The 23,785-nt window shown below is 42.8% G+C and overlaps 1 protein-coding gene across 7 annotated transcripts in view; it reads left to right on the forward strand.

Annotated features, from left to right (window-relative positions):
* KLC1 (kinesin light chain 1) overlaps positions 1-23,785 on the forward strand; it is a 123,661-nt gene that overhangs the window by 78,566 nt on the left and 21,310 nt on the right. For all 7 annotated transcript variants that reach the window (XR_013346439.1, XM_077819434.1, XM_077819436.1 and 4 more), the window contains 5 exons: positions 4,285-4,458; positions 5,663-5,762; positions 6,648-6,697; positions 6,781-6,848; positions 9,455-9,563. Coding sequence is in view for 6 of the 7 variants with exons in the window: in XM_077819434.1 (XP_077675560.1) it covers positions 4,285-4,458; positions 5,663-5,762; positions 6,648-6,697; positions 6,781-6,848; positions 9,455-9,563 (501 nt within the window). In the remaining variant the exon portion in view is untranslated. The remainder of the gene's footprint in view (positions 1-4,284; positions 4,459-5,662; positions 5,763-6,647; positions 6,698-6,780; positions 6,849-9,454; positions 9,564-23,785) is intronic.

A 23,785-nucleotide genomic window follows, 5' to 3' on the forward strand; every position in this document is an offset into this window, starting at 1 on the left:
TGCAGGAAAAGGACATTTAGATATGTTCCTATTGGGTTGACTAGAGCATTTGAATACAAAATAAATGTATGCCATTTAAATATCTCAAGTTGTACTGCAGCAGAGAGTGAAAATGCTTATTCCAGTGCATTTGTCTGGCTGTCTGCACTGCAGTATGTTAAAACTGGTTAAGTAAGCTGTATGTTTTTGAAGTTATTCTATTACTTGAAAACTACGTCTCCTGTTATGAATTATTTTGTTGCCCCCCAATTAGGATCTAATTGAATAATCCACAGATATATAAAAAAATGTTAGGCTTTTTATAGCTATTATAGGGAAATCCTTAAACTGTGGTAAGTGCAAAGCCATATACATGCTGATTAGTTTACTTGAATGCTGTTTAAAATGTTTTAATCCTGATAGAGATAATTGTTGACCTGGCATTAATGTAAATAGACTAACTCAAACAATTGTTTTAGAATCCAGGAAACAGGAAGAATTAAGACAAAAAAAATTTCCATCTGATAGGAACCCCCCCCCCCATTACTCTGTACTTTCTGAGTAATCCATTTGAAATAGAGAAGTCTGCATCAGCCTCAAATATTATTGAAAATGAGGTTTTTACTGAATTAAATATGAAAATGAATAATACAGTTGCTAAAGTAATCCTGTGATATTTTAATCTGCTGTGCAAATCAATTTGTTTCATACTGTCTGTAAATTTTAATGCGGTGTGAGATATTGTATTGCAAATACATAACTATTATAGAAGTTGTCAAAGGAGATGCAGGGTTATTATTTGGGAAAAAAACAACTTGTGCTTTGGTCACCTGGAAAAGTTGAGGGGCAATTTTCATTTGTCAGGTAAGCCTGTCAACTTGATATTAAAATGATCAACAATGATAGTTACAATGTTAAGATTTAAATTGTACTATCTGGACATCAGAGTTCATAACGTTGAAATGAATGGGGTAGTCCTCATTTCTCAGGGCTACTGTTTCAGGCTTCTTGCAGACTTCTATGCTGAAGTTTTGTGTCAGTCTCCCACTGATGCTAGCTGTAGTGTGAGTGCAACTGTAAATTGCCTGCTGGAGTTCTTGCCACAATGTTTTTTAATCCTGTTCACTAGCACTCCAGCTATTGCTGACGTTGGTGGCACTTCACTGAAAGTAGAGGAGTTGTGGGAGAAAAGTGGATGGGAACCTGGGAGGCCGTGACCATGAGATGGTTGAGTTCAGGATCCTGACACAAGGAAGAAAGGAGAGCAGCAGAATGCTGACCCTGGACTTCAGAAAAGCAGACTTTGACTCCCTCAGGGAACTGATGGGCAGGATCCCCTAGGAGAATAACATGAGGGAGAAAAGAGTCCAGGAGAGCTGGCTGTATTTTAAAGAATCTTTATTGAGGTTGCAGGAACAAACCATCCCGATGTGTAGAAAGAATAGTAAATATGGCAGGTGACCAGCTTGGCTTAATAGTGAAATCCTTGCTGATCTTAAACACAAAAAAGAAGCTTACAAGAAGTGGAAGATTGAACAAATGACTAGGGAGGAGTATAAAATTATTGCTCAGGCATGCAGGAGTGAAATCAGAAAGGCCAAATCACGCCTGGAGTTGCAGCTAGCAAGAGATGTTAAGAGTAACAAGAAGGGTTTCTTCAGGTATGTTAGCAACAAGAAGAAAGCCAAGGAAAGTGTGGGCCCCTTACTGAATGAGGGAGGCAACCTAGTGACAGAGGATGTGGAAAATGCTAATGTATTCAATGCTTTTTTTGCCTCTGTCTTCATGAACAAGGTCAGCTCCCAGACTGCTGCACTGGGCAGCACAGCATGGGGAGGAGGTGACCAGCCCTCTGTGGAGAAAGAAGTGGTTCGGGACTATTTAGAAAAGCTGGACGAGCACAAGTCCACGGGACCGGATGCACTGTATCCGAGGGTGCTAAAGGAATTGGCGGATGTGATTGCAGAACCATTGGCCATTATCTTTGAAAACTCATGGCGATCAGGGGAGGTCCCAGACAACTGGAAAAAGGCTAATGTAGTGCCCATCTTTAAAAAAGGGAAGAAGGAGGATCCTAGGAACTACAGGCCAGTCAGCCTCACCTCAGTCCCTGGAAAAATCATAGAGCAGGTCCTCAAGGAATCAATTCTGAAGCACTTAGAGGAGAGGAAAGTGATTCAGGAACAGTCAGCATGTATTCACCAAGGGCAAGTCATGCCTGACTAACCTAATTGCCTTCTATGACAAGATAACTGGCTCTGAGGATGAGGGGAAAGCAGTGGATATTCCTTGACTTTAGCAGAGCTTTTGTTACTGTCTCCCACGGTATTCTTGCCAGCAAGTTAAAGAAGTATGGGCTGGATGCATGGATGATAAGGTGGATAGAAAGCTGGCTAGATTGTCGGGCTCAAGGGGTAGTGATCAATGGCTCCATGTCTAGTTGGCAGCCGGTATCAAGCAGAGTACCCCAAGGGTCGGTCCTGGGACCGGTTTTGTTCAATATCTTCATTAATGATCTGGAGGATGGTGTGGACTGCACCCTCAGCAAGTTTCCAGATAACGCTAAACTGGGAGGAGTGATAGCTGGAGGGTAGGGATAGGGTCCAGAGTAACCTAGACAAATTGGAGGATTGGGCGAAAAGAAATCTGATGAGGGTCAACAAGGACAAGTGCAGAGTTCTGCACTACAGAGTAGGGACCGAATGGCTAGGCAGCAGTTCTGCAGAAAAGGACCTAGGTGTTACAGTGGATGAGAAGCTGGATATAGGTCAGTGTTCCCTTGTTGCCAGGAAGGCTAATGGCATTTTGGGCTGTATAAGTAGGGGCATTGCCAGCAGATCGAGAGGATGTGATCATTCCCTTCTATTCAACTTTGGTGAGGCCTCATCTGGAATACTGTGTCCAGTTTTGGGCCCCACACTACAAGAAGGTTGTGGAAAAATTGGAAAGAGTCCAGCGGAAGGCAACAAAAATGATTAGGGGTCTGGAACACATGACTTATGAGGAGAGGCTGAGGGAACTGGGATTGTTTAGTCTGCAGAAGAGAAGAATCAGGGGATTTGATAGCTGCTTTCAACTATCTGAAGGGGGGTTCCAAAGAGGATGGCTCTAGACTGTTCTCAGTGGTACCAGATGACAGAACAAGGAGTAATGGTGTCAAGTTGCAGTGGGGGAGGTTTAAGTTGGATGTTAGGAAAAACTTTTTCACTAGGAGGGTGGTGAAGCACTGGAATGGGTTACCTAGGGAGGTGGTGGAATCTCCTTCCTTAGAGGTTTTTCAAGGTCAGGCTTGACAAAGCCCTGGCTGGGATGATTTAGTTGGGGATTGGTCCTGCTTTGAGCAGGGGGTTGGACTAGATGACCTCGTGAGGTCCCTTCCAACCCTGATATTCTATGATTCTATGATCTTATTTCAGAAGAAAATGGAGTGTAGAGAAAAATCAACAGGACATCATTGCATTGGCTTACACTCAGTTCAAGTTTGTAAGAGTTTCTTCATAATCGTAAGAGCTAGAAACTGTTTTCTTTCAAACAGAAGTTTGTATTCTAGAGCAAATTCCATAGCCATGGAATTGCAGAATACACAAGACCCTGGTTATATACAGTAGTATAGGAATTGGAGAATAATTAAATGTACACATTTAGAAAAATTCTGTTGTGCTTCCCTCACTTTCAGGTTGACTACTCATTGGCAAAACAACATATAAAATTGCTGACCAAATGATTGTGTATAACACAATGCAAACTAGAAAAAAATAGAATATTTCTTCTTTTTGAGACTGAAAGATATCCTAAAACTTATTGGAATATATTCATGCAACGGACTTTTTGGAAGCCGTACTGAGAAGTTTATTTAACAAACATTAGTTTCTCTAATAAATTGTAATCTTAGCCTATAAAATTTAAGTTTAACTTTGAATCTTGATTGAGTGCACAAAAGAATCTTTTAAAATTTACTATTAATGGAAAATGTCTAAACAATGTGATTTTTGTGAAAATGGTTGAAAATTAGATGCCTAATTGAGACCTTATTTGCCATGTCAGCCAAGAGGAGTCTTAGTGTTTACCTAATGTAAACGGGGCCCTCCTCCACTCTCAACTAAAAAATGGAATTTATAATGAAAATAGTGACTAAATCTTAATTATAGAAAAGTATGAGCAGTGTAAACTGCTAAAGTAAAAGAATGTAGTCTGATATTGAAATTAGAAAGAAAAAAGTTGTGGAAGATCATTTTAAGATTTTGCTTCTTTAAAATCTAATACAATAAATGGGGAATGTTTAATGTATGGTACCTTCATTTCCAGGTCCTGGGGAAGGATCACCCAGATGTTGCCAAACAGTTAAATAACCTGGCCTTACTGTGTCAGAATCAGGGTAAATATGAAGAGGTGGAGTACTACTATCAAAGGGCACTTGAGATCTACCAAACTAAACTAGGACCAGATGACCCAAATGTAGCAAAAACAAAGAATAATCTGGTAAGTTTGTAACATAAAGTAAAAATAGGAAAACTTAAGCTTTGTTTTTTCTGATGTGCTAAAATAATTACTCCTTGGCGCAGAAGTCATATCTTCTGTAGATTTCTTGGCTCCCCTGAGAAATATGGGGAAGCAAAGAAATCTGAGGAACACCCCCACACACCATTCCCCAGCAGCCCTGGGGTGTTTGCTGGGAGCAGCTGGCAGCAGAGGAATCACTGGGGTGGGAGGAGGGAGGCTGGGCCTACGTATGTCCCTGGAGAGATGTTAAGGGGGTAGGTCTTGGTGCATGCAAACAAGTCTCAGGGCTTGTTTGCATTGACACTTCGCAGCGCTGCAACTTTCTCGCTCTTGGGTGGGAAAAACACACCCCTGAGTGCAACAAGTTTCAACACTGTAAAGTGCCAGTGTAGACAGTGCACCAGCGCCGTGGTTCCCAGCGCTGGTAGCTAGGCCCCTTGTGGAGGTGGGATTTTTTAGACCTCTTTAATGTTGCCAGTGTAGACTAGCCCTAAGGAGGCAGGCTATTAATGTTCCCATTCTTAGTTAATTGTTCCCATTCTTAGTCAATTAAGGCTCCTTTACCTTGCCAGAGTGGTGTAAAGGAGCCTTATTGTAAATAACAGTAACTTGAATCCTCAGCTAGGAAGGTCTATGTGCTTTCTGGCTTTTTTTTTCATGTGCCAGAGAAGCACAATGGGGTTAGATTACAGCTCAGGATCTATTTTACTTTTCCATTTAAAAAAAAAAAAAAAATACAGGACCATGATAAGCAAAACTGTCTGACTTTTAAGTGTGAAAGTCTGAGCAATTTAAAGCGACATTCTACCCTACAGAACACCGTACACCAAAATTAAAGTAATGTAATTTAAATGAAAATCCAGGATTATAACTGGAATGCAAGGTATTGGTTACCAAGTATTTGTAACTTAACTTTCTTGTGTTTAGGAAATGCTGAACTGTTTTATTGTGATTTTTTTTCTGTATGGTAGTAAAAATAAATTACCAAAAAAAGTGAAACTGGTGTGATTATATTGCATATTTTATTTGTCAAAATAATGCGAATTTTGCATTTTTGGCTCAGAATTCCCCCAGGAGGAAATAATGTTGCTTTATTCAACAAACATGTAATTATGGATACGTTCTGTCTTTAAAAGATAAATCAAAAGTTTTCCTATGCTGATACCTTTATATTATTTTTTAGGCATCCTGCTATCTGAAACAGGGGAAATTTAAGCAAGCAGAAACTTTATACAAAGAGATTCTTACTCGTGCACATGAAAGGGAATTTGGCTCTGTAGATGGTAAGGATTTGGTGTACAACTGAAAAGTAGGATTTATTTTTTATACTTCTCAAAATAAATTTTAGATTTTATTGAAACATACTGCAAAATCCATCCTAAGGAGGAATGACTTTAATGACTGCATAAAAATTAATCCAAAACGAGGATTTTTTTCCAAATAGTGAGACTTAGCAAGTCTATGTAACAGACTACTTTTCTATCTAACCTACTTTAGGATGTTCTATAGCACCCCAAACTCTAGTGTCTAAGAGCTAGTATACACACAGGACTACGTTTGTCATCTTCTAGTCAGTGATTGTAATACTTCAGTATAGGATTTTAGATTACTTGGTAAAAATAATGGTCAACTATTTGAGCTCATCTGCCAAAACAATTAAAGAATGCAGAAAAACTTGGCCTTCTTAAATTGGACAGACTGTAAATTTAACAGCTAAGATGTCAGCAGTCTATTTGTACATTGTTCCAGTAGAATGCATTTTATAAACTACTAATTGTAATGCAGTATTTTCATTTCATTGCAATAAGACTGTTACTTTTGCAGCATTTAGTGGCTGTCACAATAAAAGAAAGAAATGCGTGTATTCTAGCAAATGACTAAGCTCTTGTCAGTATGTACTACCACCAACTTGGTTGCATCAAAGTCTTTTAGAAATAGCACTCTGTCAGCAATTTTGTAATACTGACTTCTAGGTATCTTTTATCTTCGGAAGCCAGTTAAAGGTAGACATGTGTGTTTTGTTAGTCTGTTTAGTCTTTCTGTAATGTGTCAAAAATGCTAAGTGTGCTGCCAGAACCATTATTTTTGTTGGTCTTCAGCTTTCTTCAACCTGAATGTTAATGTTCTTTCACTGCTATTATAAAATATTTATTTTATATTTTTACCAGATGAAAATAAACCCATCTGGATGCATGCTGAGGAGAGAGAAGAATGCAAAGTAAGGACATGATTAAATAATTGTTTTCAGAACTTCTGTTGTTAGTTACAGATTTATATTTTAACACGCTGTTTTCAATTTAGGGAAAGCAAAAAGATGGCTCGTCCTTTGGAGAGTATGGTGGTTGGTACAAAGCTTGCAAAGTTGATAGGTAGGTATATTATTTAAAGTATTTTAACTACAGAACATATAATACTTAGAAATGTCAGTTTGAAAATCACACTTAAAAATAAAATCCTCTTATCTGTGTTACTAATATTAAAACTGATACCTAAGAAATCCAAGGCCCATGTTTGCTGGCCACAGCAGAGAAGGTGTCTTTGGGGATCTGATTGTGACTTGGTTCTGAGGCCTTTTTTATCCCAATTGAGGCAAATCTCTAAATTCCAGTGGCTAGTAACAGCACCCAAAAGACCATCTGTCAGTTGGAGATGAGTAGAATGCAGCAAACTCTGGACATGCCTTTTCCCCCAGTTTCAACATACTTCTTATTCCAGGAATTACAGAGGAGGGGTGATATAGGAGTTTATTATACCAGCTCTGTGCCTGCTGGGAACTCCTATATGCTGTGCATGTGATCAGTCTCTATTCTGACTATGCTATTGATGTGCAGTGGCACAAAGGGAGTAGAGCAGGCCACATAATCTGGCCTCCTACCTACTTCAACTCCTTATGTTGTTCTCTGTTTTGTGTCGTTGACTGTGCAAGTAGATTAGTCTTGTTTTGGTTATTTACTTTTTGATTCTCATGCTCTACACAGAGCTACAATGTTTGAATGGCAAAATCTTGTGAGAAATGGCTTTGTTTGGCTTTAAACATTTTCACTGAAATTTGAAACAACGAACACTTTTCTTTTTGTATTATGCTTGGTAAAACTTTTTCTGTATTGTGACAGGGTCAGGCTAGATGGCTACAGGAAAGTGATAGAAGGCAGATACATTATCCCCAGGTTAAGTAGGTCCCTTTTCCCTGGGTAAGGTAACAGGGAAGGTTCCAGAACAATCAGGAACTTTCTGGAAACAATTAAGGCGGACAGGTGGATAAGAACACCTGCAGCCAATCAAGAAGCTGCTAGAATCAAGACAGTCAGGCTAATCAGGGCACCTGGGTTTAAAAAAGGAGTTCACTTCAGTTTGTGGTGTGCATGCGAGGAGCTGGGAGCAAGAGGCACAAGAAGCTGAGTGTGAGAAGGTGTACTACTGGAGGACTGAGAAGTACAAGCATTATCAGAGATCAGGAGGAAGGTCCTGTGGTGAGAATAAAGAAGGTGTTTGGGAGGAGGCCATGGGGAAGTAGCCCAGGGAGTTGTAGCTGTCACGCAGCTGTTACAGGAGCCACTGTAGACAGCTGCAATCTACAGGGCCCTGGGCTGGAACCTGGAGTAGAGGGCGGGCCTGGGTTCCCCCCATCCCTCCATCCCCCCCTACTTGATACTAGAGGTGTTGACCTGGACTGTGGGTTCCACCAGAGGGGAAGGTCTCTGGCCTGTTCCCCGATCCACTAGATGGATCAGCAGAGACTGCGGGGATTGTTCTTCTTCCTTTTCCCCATGCTGACCAGTGATGAGGCTAACTGAGTGAACAGCATATTTGAGCCACGAAAGCGGCCAAACAGAGGGCTGCCGTGAACCTCTGAGGCGAGCAAATCCACCAATAAGCGCTGGACCCACCAAGGCAGAGGAGGAACTTTGTCACAGTATCAAATTTAAATTTTGAGTCAAAACTATCATACTGTGTGTGTGTTATGTATAATATCAAAATCGTCTGCACAAAATAGTTGACACTGTTAATAATGAGATTTATTTCTGTATTCATCTTAGCATTTAGTTGGGGGATGTAGTAATACAAATGAGACTTTTAAAACTTAGTAAAACTATTGCTGGATCTAGTAAACTTATCTGTTCAGTCAAATATGACATAAATATGGAGGAGAACGGGTAACTGAAGTATTGAGGAGCATGCTGATCAGGAATTTTGCCATGTCATAAATGTCTCCTTGCTCCTACTTCTCTCTCTTGTTCTAAACACTGTGTGCCGCAGAAGTAGTCATAGCCTGCTATTTAAATAGCAGGCTATCTTATTGCTTCAGTGTTTCTGCTCAAATGCTGCTGGAACAAAAGCTCAGCAAGGGTTTTGACTGGTTTAAGACTTATAATAAACAGTTCTGGTATATTGTTGAATCAGGTTTTTTTTCCTGTTGGGGTGGGAAACACAATTCTCAAAGAAATTCAGAATGGAATTTGAAATCTTACCCCTCAGCATCATTGGTTCAAATCTGGATGAGGTATGCAGCAACTGAAAGTAGCTCCCAGCGAGAGGCCGAGAAAGGAATTTTTGATCTCAATTAAGTGTCTAATCCACATTACAACACCCACCATTGATACTGGCACTAATTGACATATTTTTCTGGTCGTTTCACTGGTGGCCAAAGTTTGACTGTATTTTGGAGACTGAACTACACTCTCACCACTAGAGGTCTGGTCTGAGGCACCCGTTGCTGCTGTTCATGTAGCGTGGCTCCAGAGGATAGTTATTGTATTAGTTTTCAGGACCATTAAGCAATCACTTTTTGTGAGTCTCAGATGCATTTGAAGGATATTTTTAATGTGTCTCACATATTTAATGCTAGTATAATATTTTAAAAGATGATTCTCAGATAATATTGATGATACTGATGGTATCTAAGCTTTTATCTCATGTTTTTGAGTTTTCATGTGTTTGTAAGTTAAGAATAATTTCAATGTGTTTTTTTTAATAGTCCAACAGTAACAACTACCTTAAAGAACCTTGGAGCACTTTACAAACGTCAAGGCAAGTTTGAAGCTGCTGAAACATTAGAAGAGGCAGCAATGAGGTCTCGTAAGCAGGCAAGTATGAAAATTCCCCTTTGTTCTTAGTAACGCTATTTGTGGTTTGTTTTCATTAAAATTTTGACTTCCACTTGATGTATATTTTGCACGTTTGATGTTTTAGCTGTTCGGTAGCTGGCAGGTTTTGAGAGATGTATTGCTGTATATATTTGCCAATTTACTATCTATTATGTTAACAAAAAACACCCTTAGTTTTAGTTTAAATTTAAAATATATAGGCTCCATGTTAACCATTAGTAAACTGGGTAATTGCTAGGATGATGATACCAGGAACTGGTGGAACACTAAGTGTTCTGAGGTGCCACTGTGTGTGCAGGAGAACAGCAGCTGGTAACTGTGCAGTGCAAGAATGGCACAACCGAGTGGGGACACTTCTTGGCCTGGGGTGACAGCATGAATGTGAGTGGCATAATTGGGGGTGAATCCTGTGGAGGGCATGAGGGAGGACAGAAACAGCAGGCTTAGACAGCAGTTCTCAGCAGGAACAGTGTGAGGAGTTGAATCTTTGGGGGTAAGTTTGGACCATGGAGGGACTATAGCTAGGGAAGCCATTTCTGAGGAGGGAGACCTGTTAGGGAGAGGATCAAGAGGGGAGCCTTGGTTGGTGAACTCTCTCTCCGATACTTCTGTGTGTTGATATGAGGTACTCTTCAACCTATTGAGGAGGAACTTTTGTGACTCTCTTAATGTAGACAAAACCTGGAGCTGGTGTCTACAATGAATATTTTTAGAAATTCTCTAATCCTAAAACCTGTCAAATGACCACCTCACCTTTCCACATGGGGAAAGAGTTGTTTTTTTTCTTGAAGTAGAAGGAAAGCTGAGTGTATGTTTGTGTTTTAATATGGCTATAAATGTAAATGTATAAATCTATGAAAAAAGAATGTAGACTATACTTACAGAATAGGGGATTCTGTCAGCAAAATATTTGGTGGTCATGGTGGATAATTAGGTGAACACGAACTCTTGAAATTCAGTTTTTAGTAATTTTGGTGGCAGAAAAGTAAGAATTTTCTCTTGTAAAATGATGTTTTTGTGTGGACACTTTATAATTCAAACCGCAAGTAAACTACTTCAGAACAAAGATATTAGTCAAAATATGGCAGGCTATATCTTACAGATAAAGTACCTCTTTTTGTTGTAAATACACCAATTTGTAGCTGAAATGTTTCAAAACCTATTAGTACATGATCCTGATCCTGCAATATTTTTTGCTGCTGTAGAAGCAGACTGCCAGGAATAGGAAAGAGTAAAGGAGTTACTGACAAACCTTATACCCAAAAATGTGCTGATGACATCAACATTGGTTGATTGTTTAGACATACAAAGAAGAATCCAATCCATTCCTCCATGACAAACAGAAGGAAAATCTGAGTGTTTGCCAAGTAGAAAAGGACAAAACCAGTAAGCTTGAGGGAAGATACTAGAGAAAAAAAATCTTGATATCCCCTTTTTAATATAAATACACGAAAATGCTCCTGCATAAGGTTTTTGATATACCTTTTATCCAAGTGAGATTTTAAAGTAAAATAGCAGTTCTTCAAGTAGTGTCCTTGTAAGTGCTCCACTTAAGGTGCACTTGTGCCCTGCGCCTTTGATTGGAGATTTTTGGTAGCAATGCCTGTTCAGCCCTCACATGCACCCCATGCATTCTCGTGCATCATGCTGAGGCTATATGGCATTAAACTGAGGGCAGTTGGCCTGTATCTTCTCAACCACCATTGACTTGAGACGGAGTCTGCAATGAGTGCCTGTTCTCTGTTTAGCATTTAGAGAGATAGTTTTATAGTTACTTACCTTTTAGTGTTTCCTTTTTCTTTTCTTTCTTAATAAAAAAATTCTTTTATTCTTAGATAGATATTTGTTTAGTACTGCTTCTTGGGATTGTCTCATTGTTTTTTCTTGGGAATGGTGGGTTCCCTAGGATTTGAGAGGTGCCTCTTCTGCTGTGAGGCTATTCCAATCAGTGACAGGCTTTCCCAGGCTTTATCCTCCACTCTTTGGGGATACCCATATTCCTAGTAAGTGCAAGATCTGCACATCCTTCAAGGGTAAATCCCGAAAAAATAGGGAAACCAAATTTAAATGTCTGATGATGGAGGAAGGCTTATGTCCAGCTTCAGATCCAGGGGTGGAGGATCCCACTGTGCATAGACCTCCCAGTAGTGCTATTGCTCTGTCCACATCAAGATCTCAATCACCAGAAACCGTGAGAGTGGTAAACAGTACCATGGTACTAAGTACTTCTGTTGTACTGAAGTCCTCATCTGCATCTTCCTCTAAACAGAAGAGGTAGGGAGTAAAACTGCAAGAGGATCTGTCAGTGACACAAGAGGACTATGGAGATCTCAGGTCCCAAGGGGAGTTCCATGTAGGCTCTGATTGATGCTGGTACTGCAAAGGCAAAGAAAAAAACTCAGTCTAAGGCAGACTCCATACCAAGTTTGGGTACCCAGACGCTAACTGGCAGAGATATGGGTGAAAAGTTATCATTCCATCCAGGAACAACACTCAGTACCAATATTGAGGAAGTCAGCTGTAGCAGGGGTGGCTAGACCTCCTATGGTACTGAGCTCGTAACTGATGTGCTCCTGGGTGCCCAGCACGTGGTGCCAGCTACATCAGTACTGAAGCCACCCTTCACAGAGTCTCTCCTGGGCCAGTCTTTGTTACCATCAGCAGGTGTTCAGGTAACTGTCACATTCCAGGTTGCTGTCCACTTGCCTTGAAACCTTGGGTGCCTCACAATGCTTTGCTGTGATAGCTCCCAAACAGGGCCACTCACAAACAGCATGCAGGTCACACCCTGAGTGCCTGTGTATAGTTGCAGTCCTGGTCCAGCAACTCTGACATCAGCAGCTTTTCAGCAACTATACTCTGGCTTCCAGGAGCCTTGGTTACTTCTTGCCGGGTGACCCCAACACGCTCCTAGTCCTGAATTTCCTAAATGTGTGTTCTGCATGGCCGAGCCCTCTCTTGGACCGTTCAGATATTATACGTCTATTGGCCTTGTAAGGGGTCAATATTCAACAGTTTACTGGTTTAACTGGAGTTACCCAAACATTTCAGTTTAAACACAACACTGGATTAGTTTTGATTAAAAATAAAAAAGTTTATTTAACTTCAAAGAGAGAGATTTGAAATGAGTACAAGTATAAGGTGTTAAAGTCAGAAACGATTACAAGAAAAATAAAGATAACTAGCTTTCTAGTATCTAAAACTTAAATTAGACTTAGTTCAAGGTCAAATCCTTACCACATGTTTCCAGCAACATTGCTGACCAAATTCTCAGGTCAGGATCCTCCTGCCCCTCCCCCCCGCACCTCCCTGGAAGTCAAAGGAATGGTTCCTTTGTTGTTCCTTGCTAAAATGCAGATCCATCTGTTCTTTCCCCTGACATGCGATTGCCAATCAACTTTGACTCCTGGCTAGAGATGTTAACTTGTCCTTTGTCTTTGAGGAACAGGTTTACCCTCTCCCCAGATTTGTCTGGTAAACACGTCAGTCATATTTTCAGCTTCTGTTCATATAATATTGCTGCACACATTTCACCATGATATTACTGACCAGTGAGTTATTAGTTTTCAAATGATACCTCACAAGGCATATTTTGTACAAAGATTATTACAATAGTGGGTAGTATGTGGGAGTGAACTCTTCAGATTTTCACATCTCAGTGCAAAGTTTCCCTGTCTATTCTAAAACACATCACTACCCCTCCTACATTGATGTTTTACAAGAGACTAGACCTTAAAAGGACACCCTCATGGCAGGAACACAGATGCCTCCATCTGTACCTTTGGGCCCTGCCAAGTGGCCTTGCTGGGATCCGTGGTCGTTCTATCGCCCGCAATTTGCAATAGGGTCTTCACGCCACTGGAGGGAACAGAGAAGGACCGATTTTCCTCAGTCCCCTCTACTACCACCCATGTCAGAGGAAGAGCAAGAAGCAAGGATGGACAAGGGAGATGACACCTCATATGAATATTTCCTCCTCTTTACCTGATGAAGCTGTGATGCTTCCATCACCTTCTATGGCAGATAACTTGAGACAGTTTCAGGAACTGATGAAGCAAATTGCTTACAGGCTTCAGATTCCCTTAGAGAGATTTCAAGAGCCCATAAACTCCTAGATATTTTACAAACTTCATCATCCATGAGAATTGCCATTCCAGTGAATGAAGCTCTTATGGAGCTCACTAAGACTATTTGACAAACCCCAGCTTTGACACAGTCTACCTGCAACAGATAAAAAGTATTATGTTCCTGCCTGGGAATCAGAGTTTCTCAAACACAACTCTGAACTCTCTAGTAGTAGGGGCCATTAATGAAAGAGGCAAGCAACATAGCTCTAAGTCCATCCCATACAGCAAGGACCAGAAGAGGCTCGATGTTTTTGGCTGCAGAATCTATGCTTTAGCCACAATTCAGTTCTGAATAATGAACTATCAGGCACTCATGGCCAAGTACACTTAGGCCTGGTCTACACTGGGGGGGATCGATCTAAGATACGCAATTTCAGCTACGAGAATAGCGTAGCTGAAGTCCACGTATCTTAGATCGACTTAGAATCACTTACTTCGCGTCCTCATGGTGTGGGATCGACGGCAGAGTGATCAGGGATCGATTTATCGCGTCTACACTAGATGCGATAAATCGATCCCTGATAGATAGATCCGGCAGGTAGTGTAGACGTGGCTTCACATTACAACACATGTAATTCCTTTATTGAGCATCTGTGAGAGGAACATCGTAGCCAGTTTAAAGCCACCATTCAAGAGGGTCGGCTGCTAATGAAGACATCGCTCCAGCAGGGGCGGCAGGTTTGTATAATTTTTGGTGGTGCCCAGAACGGGTCCAAGACCTGCTCCCCCACACACACCTGCCTTATAAGCTGATATATATTTTTTTTAAATGTGAAGGCTCTGGGGTGGGGCTGGTGATGAGGGGCTTGGGCTATGGGAGGTGCTCAAGCAGAGGGTTGGGGTGTGGGAGTGAGGGCTTTGGGGTAGGGCTGGGATGAGGGGTTCATGGTACAGGAGGGGGCTCAGGGCTGGGGCAGAGGGTTGGGTGGGGGGGGTGAGGGCTCTGGCTGGGGGTATGGGCTCTGGGGTGGGGCAGGGTCAGGGCCAGGGATGAGCAGTTTGGGGTGCAGGCAGGCTGCCCCAGGGCTGGGACCAGAGAGGAGGACTCCCCCCAGCCCTCTCCCTCTTGGCAGCAGTGAGCTCTGGGGGAGGAGACCCCCTTTTCCCCCCCAGCAGCACACTCGCTTTGCACCACTGTCACTGCACATGCTCCTAGGGTTCCTCTCAGGTCCAGGAAGCCCCCTTGCCTCCCCTATGGGGGGTGTGGGGGTGGCTGCCATCACGTGTGCACCTCCTCACCTGCTGCTGCCCCTCACTGTAGCCTCACTGGGGATGGGGATGGGGCTGCCCCTGGCCCAGCAGGGGCAGGAGCGGTGACTGCGGGCAGGGGGGGCCCCCTGTGCTGGTGGAGGGTCCTGTCGGAAAAGGGAAGGGTTCGTCTGACTGAGGCAGAAGGGGCAGAGTCAGGGTCAGCCTACCCTGGCAGTAGTGGTTGGGGGGTGCTAGGACCCTGCGGCGGCAGTTGATGCCGGGAGCCAGCAAAGTGGAGTGCAGCACAGAGTTGCAGGGTGCAGGCGACTGCCGCCCAGGGTGCAGGCGACTGCCGCCCAGGGTGCAGGCGACTGCCGCCCAGGGTGCAGGCGACTGCCGCCCAGGGTGCAGGCGACTGCCGCCCAGGGTGCAGGCGACTGCCGCCCAGGGTGCAGGCAGGGAGGCTTGTGGGGGCAGCAAGCAGTGCCAGGGGAGAGACCCAGCCTCAAACATTGTTGGAGTTGTGCCCCCGGGCCCTGAATATTGCTGGAGCTTGGGCACCGTGGGCCCATATAATTCACCGCCCCTGTGCTCCAGGCCTCCTTAGATGCAACATATACTGCAGCACAGTCTATATTATCTGCAGTGGTCATGAGAAGAGTGTCTTGGCTGCAGATGTTGGGCTTTCCGAAAGAGGTTCAAAGTACCATTGAAGACCTCCCATTTAACTGTCACAAGCTGTTTGCAGGTTAAACGGATACCTTTTAAAGGACTTGAGAGTCACGCTGAGATCCTTTGGAATCTATACTCATGTAAATAAGAGAAAATACAGTAGATCTTAAATGACACAAAGCGCACACCCAGCCCTGTATTCAACATGCCATAGACCTTTTGAAGCCCTGGTCAAGCGACCTAGGTACTCCAAAAAAAGAAACCCCTATCAGCTACAGCTACATTCTCCCAGCCATCCATGTCCTCAAAGTGACAATTTTGATGGCTTGGTCAAGAGTCTCAATCATCCAGTTGATGGGACTATACAACTGCAACGTCCTATCCCCCTCCCTCATTTTGGATGCTGCCTTTCCTATTTTTAGAATGTGTGGGAGCATATAACTTTGGACAAATGGGTTTTGGAAGCCATAACTTCTGGTTACACTATCCATTTCCAGGCCCTCCCTCCTACCCATCCCCGTCCCTCTTCAGGGACTTCTCTCATGATCAGTTACTAGAACAAGAAGTGACCTCACTTCTAAGTTTAGGAGCAATAGCACAAGTTCCTGTGCAACATAGAGGAACGGGATTCTCCTTAAAATACTTTCTTATATCCAAAAAGAAGGGAGGGTGGAGACCGATTTTTAGACATCAGGTCTCTAAATGGATACATAAAACAGCAAAAATTCAGGAGGGTGACATTGGCAGTAATAATTCTGTTAGAATTAGATTGGTTTGTGACCCTCGACCTACAAGACACAGATTTTCATGTCACTATTCACTCATCATACAGAATGTTTCTTTGTTTCTTAATCAATAGCAAACACTATCAGTACAGTGTGCTTCCTTTTGGACTATCTTTGGCACCAAGGGTGTTCTTAATTATTCTGGCAATAGTTGCCGCCCTCCTATGTTGTTTGAGCATATTTATTTTCCTGTACCTAGACAATAGGATCTGCCTTTGAATAAGCCAATCGGGAGGTGCTGAAGTCAATAAAGATCATGTGTTCTCTGTTTCACAGTCTGGGCCTTCAGATCAGACAGTCTATTTTGACTCCATGTCCGTGTCTAGATTTCAGAGGGCTTCTCTGTATGCACTGACAAACAGCATACTTACCCTCCAGGTTATTTCTCACACTAGCTGACCTCATCTCAAGGATTCAGGGCAGTCCTCAAGTTGCAATAAGAGATTGCCTTCAACTGCTGGGACACATGCCCACATGTGTCTTTGTAGTGCACCATGCCAGGTTACATCTCCAAGGTCTACAGGGATGGCTTTGAACGGTTTACAAACCCAGCAAACATAATATAGGCAGGTTATTTTGTGTTTCCCAGTGGATTCCACACTCACTCAATCGGTGGAAGGGTTCAACCAACACTTGCACAGGTGTTCCTTCCGTTTATTCAGATTCCCCCTACTGTGATGATATCAGGTGCTTTGCTTTTGGGTTAGGGGGCACATCTAGGATCTCAGAAGATGTGGGGCAAATGGTCACTACAGGAGCAGCTTCTCCACATATTCCTTTTGGAATTGAGTAGTCAAAAATATGTGCATAAACTTTCTACCTCTAATCAGACTGAAGTCAGTAAAGATAATGAATGACAACATGGCATGTGTGCGAGGAGCGCCAGGAGCTGGGAGTCCTGGTGCCACAGATCAGATCTGAGGACAACACCATCGTCACCCTGAGCGCCAGGGGCATGCTGGAGAGGACCCTGAAGGCAGCCATCCACTCGCTGTACATGGAAGCCCTGAAGCGTAAACTGGACCAGGGTAAAGCCTTCGAACTGACCAGCAAGTGGGACGCCAGCAACTGCTTCCTCGCCGGGGGCAGATTCCCCCCTTTTCGATGACTGGCGGTTCATCCACCGCGCCCGGCTCAACTGCGTCCTGCTCAACGGATCCGTCCGCCACAGGAACCGAGACAAGCGTTGCAGGAAGTGCGGCTATTCCAACGAGACCCTGCCCCACGTCCTGTGCAGCTGTAAGCCCCGCTCCAGAGCCTGGCAGCTGTGCCACAACACCATCCAGAACCGCCTAGTGAAAGCCATCGCACCGCACCTGGGGAAGGTCGCCGTGAACTGCGCCATCCCCGGTACTGACAGCCAGTTGCGACCCGACGTGGTAGTCACCGACGAGGCCCAGAAAAAGATCATCCTCGTCGACATCACGTTCTCCTTCAAGAACAGGACCCCGGCCTTCTGCGAAGCCCGAGCTCCTAAGCTGGAAAAATACGCCCCTCTGGCCGACACCCTGAGAGCAAAGGGCTGCGAGGTGCAGATGGATGCCCTGATCGTCGGAGCCCTAGGCGCTTGGGACCCCTGCAACGAGCATGTACTGCGGACCTGTGGGATCGGTCGACGCTACACACGGCTCATGCGGTGCCTCATAGTCTCAGACATCATCCGATGGTCCAGGGACATCTACATCGAACACATCACCGGCCACCGACGGTACCAGGAGGTGTGAACCGGTACGACATCGTGCATCAACTATGGGAAAGGGACTGAGAGGCTTTTTCCATTGGACCATATGAACTGGAACCATAAACTCACTGAACATTAAATCCCACCAAATGAGGGTAGATCCATCCCCGTCATTGTATCCACTCATTATACTCCACACCTGAACGTAGCCATTATATGGACAAAATACCACCATATCTCAATGTCTGTACTTTGACTGGTTAAACTTTTACCCCCAAGGAGATTGCAGATTATGTATTCCTTATGCCACCTGTTCCTAAACCAAATTTCGCACCCCTTGATAATCTGTACCTTATTCCCTGATAACCAGAAACTTCTGCGCTTAAATTCTGTACCATTTTCTTTTTACTTCAACATTATCTTAATAAAATTATTAAATCTGTTCTTATCAGCTGTCAGGGAGGAGCACCATTCCCCATCTCTCTGTGCCAAAGCAATAAAACTCTGGAATTGATGCACAACCAACCACATAGTCATCTCTGCTTCTTACATCCCAGGTATTCAAAACACCATGACATACTATTTCAGCAGATGTTTTTCTTATGTATGAATGGGAACTAAACTCCAGAGTCCCTCACATGATATTCTCAGTTAGGGGTTCCCAGAGGCAGACCTGTTTGCCACAGCAGCCAATTCAAAATGAATCATGTATTGCTCCAGAGGGGGTCTTGATCCTGTATTCCTTGGAAATGCATTTGTCATAGCATGGACAAAAGGACTTCTATGTGCATATCCAATGCTGTTATTATTGAACGTTCTAAACAAGATTGGGCCAGGGTTATAATGATAGCACTAAAGTGGCCAAGACAAGTCTGGTATCCCTATCTCATCAGAGTCACCTGTTGTCCTTCTTGGAAACTTCCAGTCAGTCCTTACCTACTGACTCAAGATGCAGGTCAAACACTTCACCCCAGTTTACGGATTCTGTGGTTCCAAGCAGAGAGAGAGTTGGCAGGTCCTATGGGAAGCAGGTCTAAGGGGAAAAACAGTTCGAGAGAGTTGACAGTTTTTCAAAGAAACATTAAGGACACGAGTAAACTATCCCACTGCGTAGAAATGATAGGAAGTATAGCAAGACGCCACTGTGGCTTAACCAGGGGATCTTCAATGATCTGAAACTCAAAAAAAGAGTTCTACAAAAAGTGGAAACTAGGTCAGATTACAAAGGATGAATATAAACAAACAACACAAGCATGTAGGGACAAAATTAGAAAGGTCAAGACACAAAACAAAATTAAACTAGCTGAAGACATAAAGGGTAACAAAAACATTCTACGGATACATTAGAAGCAAGAGGAAGACTAAAGACAGGGTAGGTCCATTACTCAGTGAGGGGTGAAAGACAATAACAGAAAATGTGGAAATGGCAGAAGTGCTAAATGACTTTTTTGTTCCAGTTTTCACCAAAAAAGTAAGTAATGGTTGGATGTCTAAGATAGTGAACACCAGTGAAAATGAGGTATCATCTGAGGCTAAAATAGGGAAAGAACAAGTTAAAAAATGTATTCAAGTCAACAGGGCCTGACAAAATATATCCTAAAATACTCAAGGAGCTGACAGAGGAGATATCTGAGCCATTAGCAATTATCTTCAAAAACTCAGAAGACTGGAGAGATTCCAGAGAACTGGAAGAGGGGAAATAGAGTGCCAGGCTATAAAAAGGGGAATAAGGACAACCTGGGGAATTACAGAGTAGACATCTTAACTTCCTTCTCCGGAAAGATAATGGAATAAATAAGCAAGTAAACAATTTGCAAACATCTAGAAGACGGTGATAAGTAAGATGAACATGGATTTGTCAAGAACGAATCATGTCAAACCAACCTAATAGCTTTCTTTGATGGGGTAAAAAGCCTTGTGGATGGGGAGAACCAGTAGTTGTGGTATATCTTGACTTTAGGAAGGCTTTTGATACTGTCTCACATGACCTTCTCATAAACAAACTAGGGAAATACAGCCTAGATGGAGCTACTATAAGGTGGGTACATAACTGATTGGAAAACTGTTCCCAGAGAGTAATCATCAGTGGTTCACAGTCAAGTTGGAAGGGCATATCATGTGGGGTCCCACAGGGATTGGTCCAAGTCTGTTCAATATCTTCATCAATGATTTAGGTAATGGCATAGAGAGTACACATATAAAGTTTGCGGACGATACCAAGCTGGGAGGGGTTGCAAGTGCTTTGGAGGATAGCATTAAAAGTCAAAATGATCTGGACAAACTGGATAAGTGTCTGAAGTAAACAGGATGAAATTCAAGAAGGAAAAATGCAAAGTACTCTAATTAAAAGGAGCAATTAATTGCACACATACAAAATGGGAAATGACTGCCTAGGAAGTAGTACTGCAGAAATGGATCTGGGGGTCATAGTGGATCACAAGCTAAATATGAGTCAACAGTGTAACACTCTTGCAAAAAAAGCAAACATCATTCTGGGATGTATAAGCGGGAGTGTTGTAAGCAAGACACAAGAAGTAATTTTTCCGTTATACTCCGCTCTGGATAAGGCCTCAGCTGGAGTATTGTGTCCAGTTCTGGGTGCCATATTTCAGGAAGGATGTGGACAAATTAGAGAAAGTCCAGAGGAGAGCAACAAAAATGATTAAATGCTTAGAAAGCATGACCTCTGAGGAAAGACGGAAAAAACTGGGCTGGTTTAGTGTAGAAAAGAGAAGACCGCGGGGGGATATAACAGTTTTCAAGTATGTAAAAGGTTGAAAATTTGTTCTCATAAACCTCTGAGGTTAGGACAAGAAACAATGGGCTTAAATTGCAGCAAGGGAGATTTAGGTTGGACATTAGGAAAATCTTCCTGTCAGGGTGACTAAGCACAGGAACAAATTGCTTGGGGAGGTTGTGGGATCTCCACTGCGGGTTTTTAAGAACAGGTTAGACAAACACCTGTCACGAATGGTCTAGTTACCAAGTAGTCTTGCCTTGAGTTGCAGGGACTAGAGTAGAAGGCGGATTGCGGTCCCTTCCGGTCTTACACTTCAGTGATTTGATGGTTCTTGGGGATAGAGGGCCTTGTTCCTCAAATGCACAAGAAGTTTTATTAAATAATAGAAAACTATCTACAAGAAATACTTTGGAAACAATACCATCTTTGGTGTAACAGTCATCATATTTCATCAACTCAGTCTTCTCTTCATGGGGTACTGGATTACCTGTTGGAATGGAAGACGTTTCTGTGAATTGTATTAAGGTTCACTTAGCACGAATAACAGGCTTTCACACACCCAGGGAGGGTATTTCTCTCTTTGCTCACCCAACTACATCAAGATTTCTGTGAGGTTTGTCAAATATGTTCCCACAAATCAGAAACCCTGCTCCTAGCTGGGACCTGAACCTAGTCCTTAATGACCTTATGAAGCCTATGTTTGAACCTCTAGCTACATGTTTGTTTTAAGATTTATTTATGAAGACAGCCTGTCTGATATTGTTCTCTTCTTCCCAAAGAGTAGGAGAATTGAGGGCTTTAATGGCAGACTCCCTATTTCAGTGTTTTCCAGAGAGAAAATGTCGCTACAGGCCTATCCAAGATTCTTACCTAATGTGTCCTCAGAATGCCACATTAATCAAACCAGTCATCTCCTGGTTTTCTTCCAGAACAACATCAGATTAGTCAAGAAGCTATATTCCATACTCTGTATGTAAGGAAGGTGTTAACTTTCTGCTAGACAGGACCAAACTATTTAGAAAATCTCCTGTTTTTGTCTATAATGGATACAAACAAGGGTTTGGTAATTTCGAAACGGAGATTGTCAAAGTGGTTCTCTGGTTGTGATATGGTATGTGGTATGATAGAACTCATGTCCAACCCCCTTTGAGAGATTTAACACGTTCTACAAGAGCACTGTCTACATCAATTGCATTACTTAAGGACGTACCAATTGTAAACATATGTAGAGTGGCAACTTGGTCCTCTGTTTCATACTCTTGTCTGATTATGTCGTGGTGTCTTTGGAAAGATCAGATGCGGCTGTGGGCAAGTTAGTTCTCTTCTGTATTGAACTCTGCGCTGAACCTTCTGCCTCCTTTGGGGGATACTGCTCAGGAGTCATCTGAAGTTGAGAACCGAGAGGGACACTACTCAAAGAAGAAGAGGTTACGCATCTTGTGTAGTAACTGGAGTTCTTGGAGATGTGTCCCTCTGTTGGTGCTCCACTATCTGCCTTCTTCCCCTCTGCTTTGGAGTCATCCTCATGGGACTTTGTGGTGGAGAAGGAGTTGAGGGCAGTTTTCCCACACAGCCCATATAGCTTCTTCTTGAAAGATGAGGATGTGTGGGGTGCATGGGCGGGCTGAATGGGCACCTCTACCAAAAGTCTATTATCAAAGGCGCAGGGTGCAAGTGCACCTGAAGTGGACCACTCACAGGGACACCCATTTCAAACAACTCCATTTACTGCACAAGGTCAGTAACCTCTCTGTATGCCTATTGTCTCCTGAGCAACAAAACTTTCACTTGGTGTTTTGTTCTGATTTGGTTAATATCACTTCATGTGATTACATGCATATTAGAAAAGTTATGACATAGTTAACCAGGTAAATGGCAATGAGTATAAGAAATTATAGGCATCACTGGCAGGTAGGCCTATAGTTGTTTGCCTAAGACTTAGCATTATAAACCACCACTTTTAGTGGCTTATAACTTCGCCTGAATGGTTAAAGTCTGGCAGAATTTTCTTTCTATGCATTTTCCCTGCATCAGGATGGATTTTTTTTAAATGTTTCAGCACAAAGGGTTCAGCTGTTTCTGAGAATAAGGTTAGGTGAAAGTATTATTTAAAAAAAAAATTGGCAAAACAAAGTTCCAACCATTTCTTAGAAGATCTCTAGTGCCGTTCAGATTTTGGACCAGAATTTGACATTCGGTAGGGAGTTTCTTTGTAGGATCAAAGAAATGCTTTTTGATGTCCCAGAAAAATCAGCCCAGATATGGCTTAGTAATAAGCGTCTGAAAATCACCCCTTGCACATGATCAGTAGAGCTTGTTAAAGGTTTCAAGTATTAGAGTAGCCGCTGTGTTAGTCTGGATCTGTAAAAGCGGCAAAGAGTCTATAAGGTGGCACCTTATAGACTAACAGACGTATCGGAGCATAAGCTTTCGTGGGTGAATACCCACTTCGTCGGATGCACGTTAAAGGTTTGCAGCTGAAATCCCTGAATATTCCATTTGTATGGAGCATGCTCTAGTCCCACAGAGCTCCAAAACATGCCAGCTGCATTCACAAGCACAGAGCTAGTTTCAGATATGGGGGTTGATGCATTTACTAACAGCAGCTGCCACTGCCCTGTTGGTCTAGATGAAGGCACGTGTTAAAGTAAAGGGGAAACAGGGTTGGACTGCCACCCTCTTATGCTAAAAGTAGAGATAGTTCCCCCTCTCCCCGTGGGCTTGAGGCAACAGCACTTCTTGGCTGGTGTGCTGAGAGTGCCACCTTCTGTTTCAGTTTACTTTCACTACGGAGGTAGGTGTGCTGGACTCCAGGAAAAGATTATGCTTCAAGTCTCATCTCTTTCATGGACTAATGAAGTCTTGTGCAATTTGCATTTCTTATTGAGCAAGTCAAGCAGTAAAGTATAATTCTCCTAATCTTATATTCTGCTAAATGAGGTTGCACGTGTTCTGTTCTGTCAGAACTGGAAATAGAACCCGGTATTGCATCTGTCACATGGCTC

Source organism: Eretmochelys imbricata, chromosome 6 (assembly GCF_965152235.1).
Source record: "Eretmochelys imbricata isolate rEreImb1 chromosome 6, rEreImb1.hap1, whole genome shotgun sequence".
NCBI lineage: Eukaryota > Metazoa > Chordata > Testudines > Cheloniidae > Eretmochelys > Eretmochelys imbricata.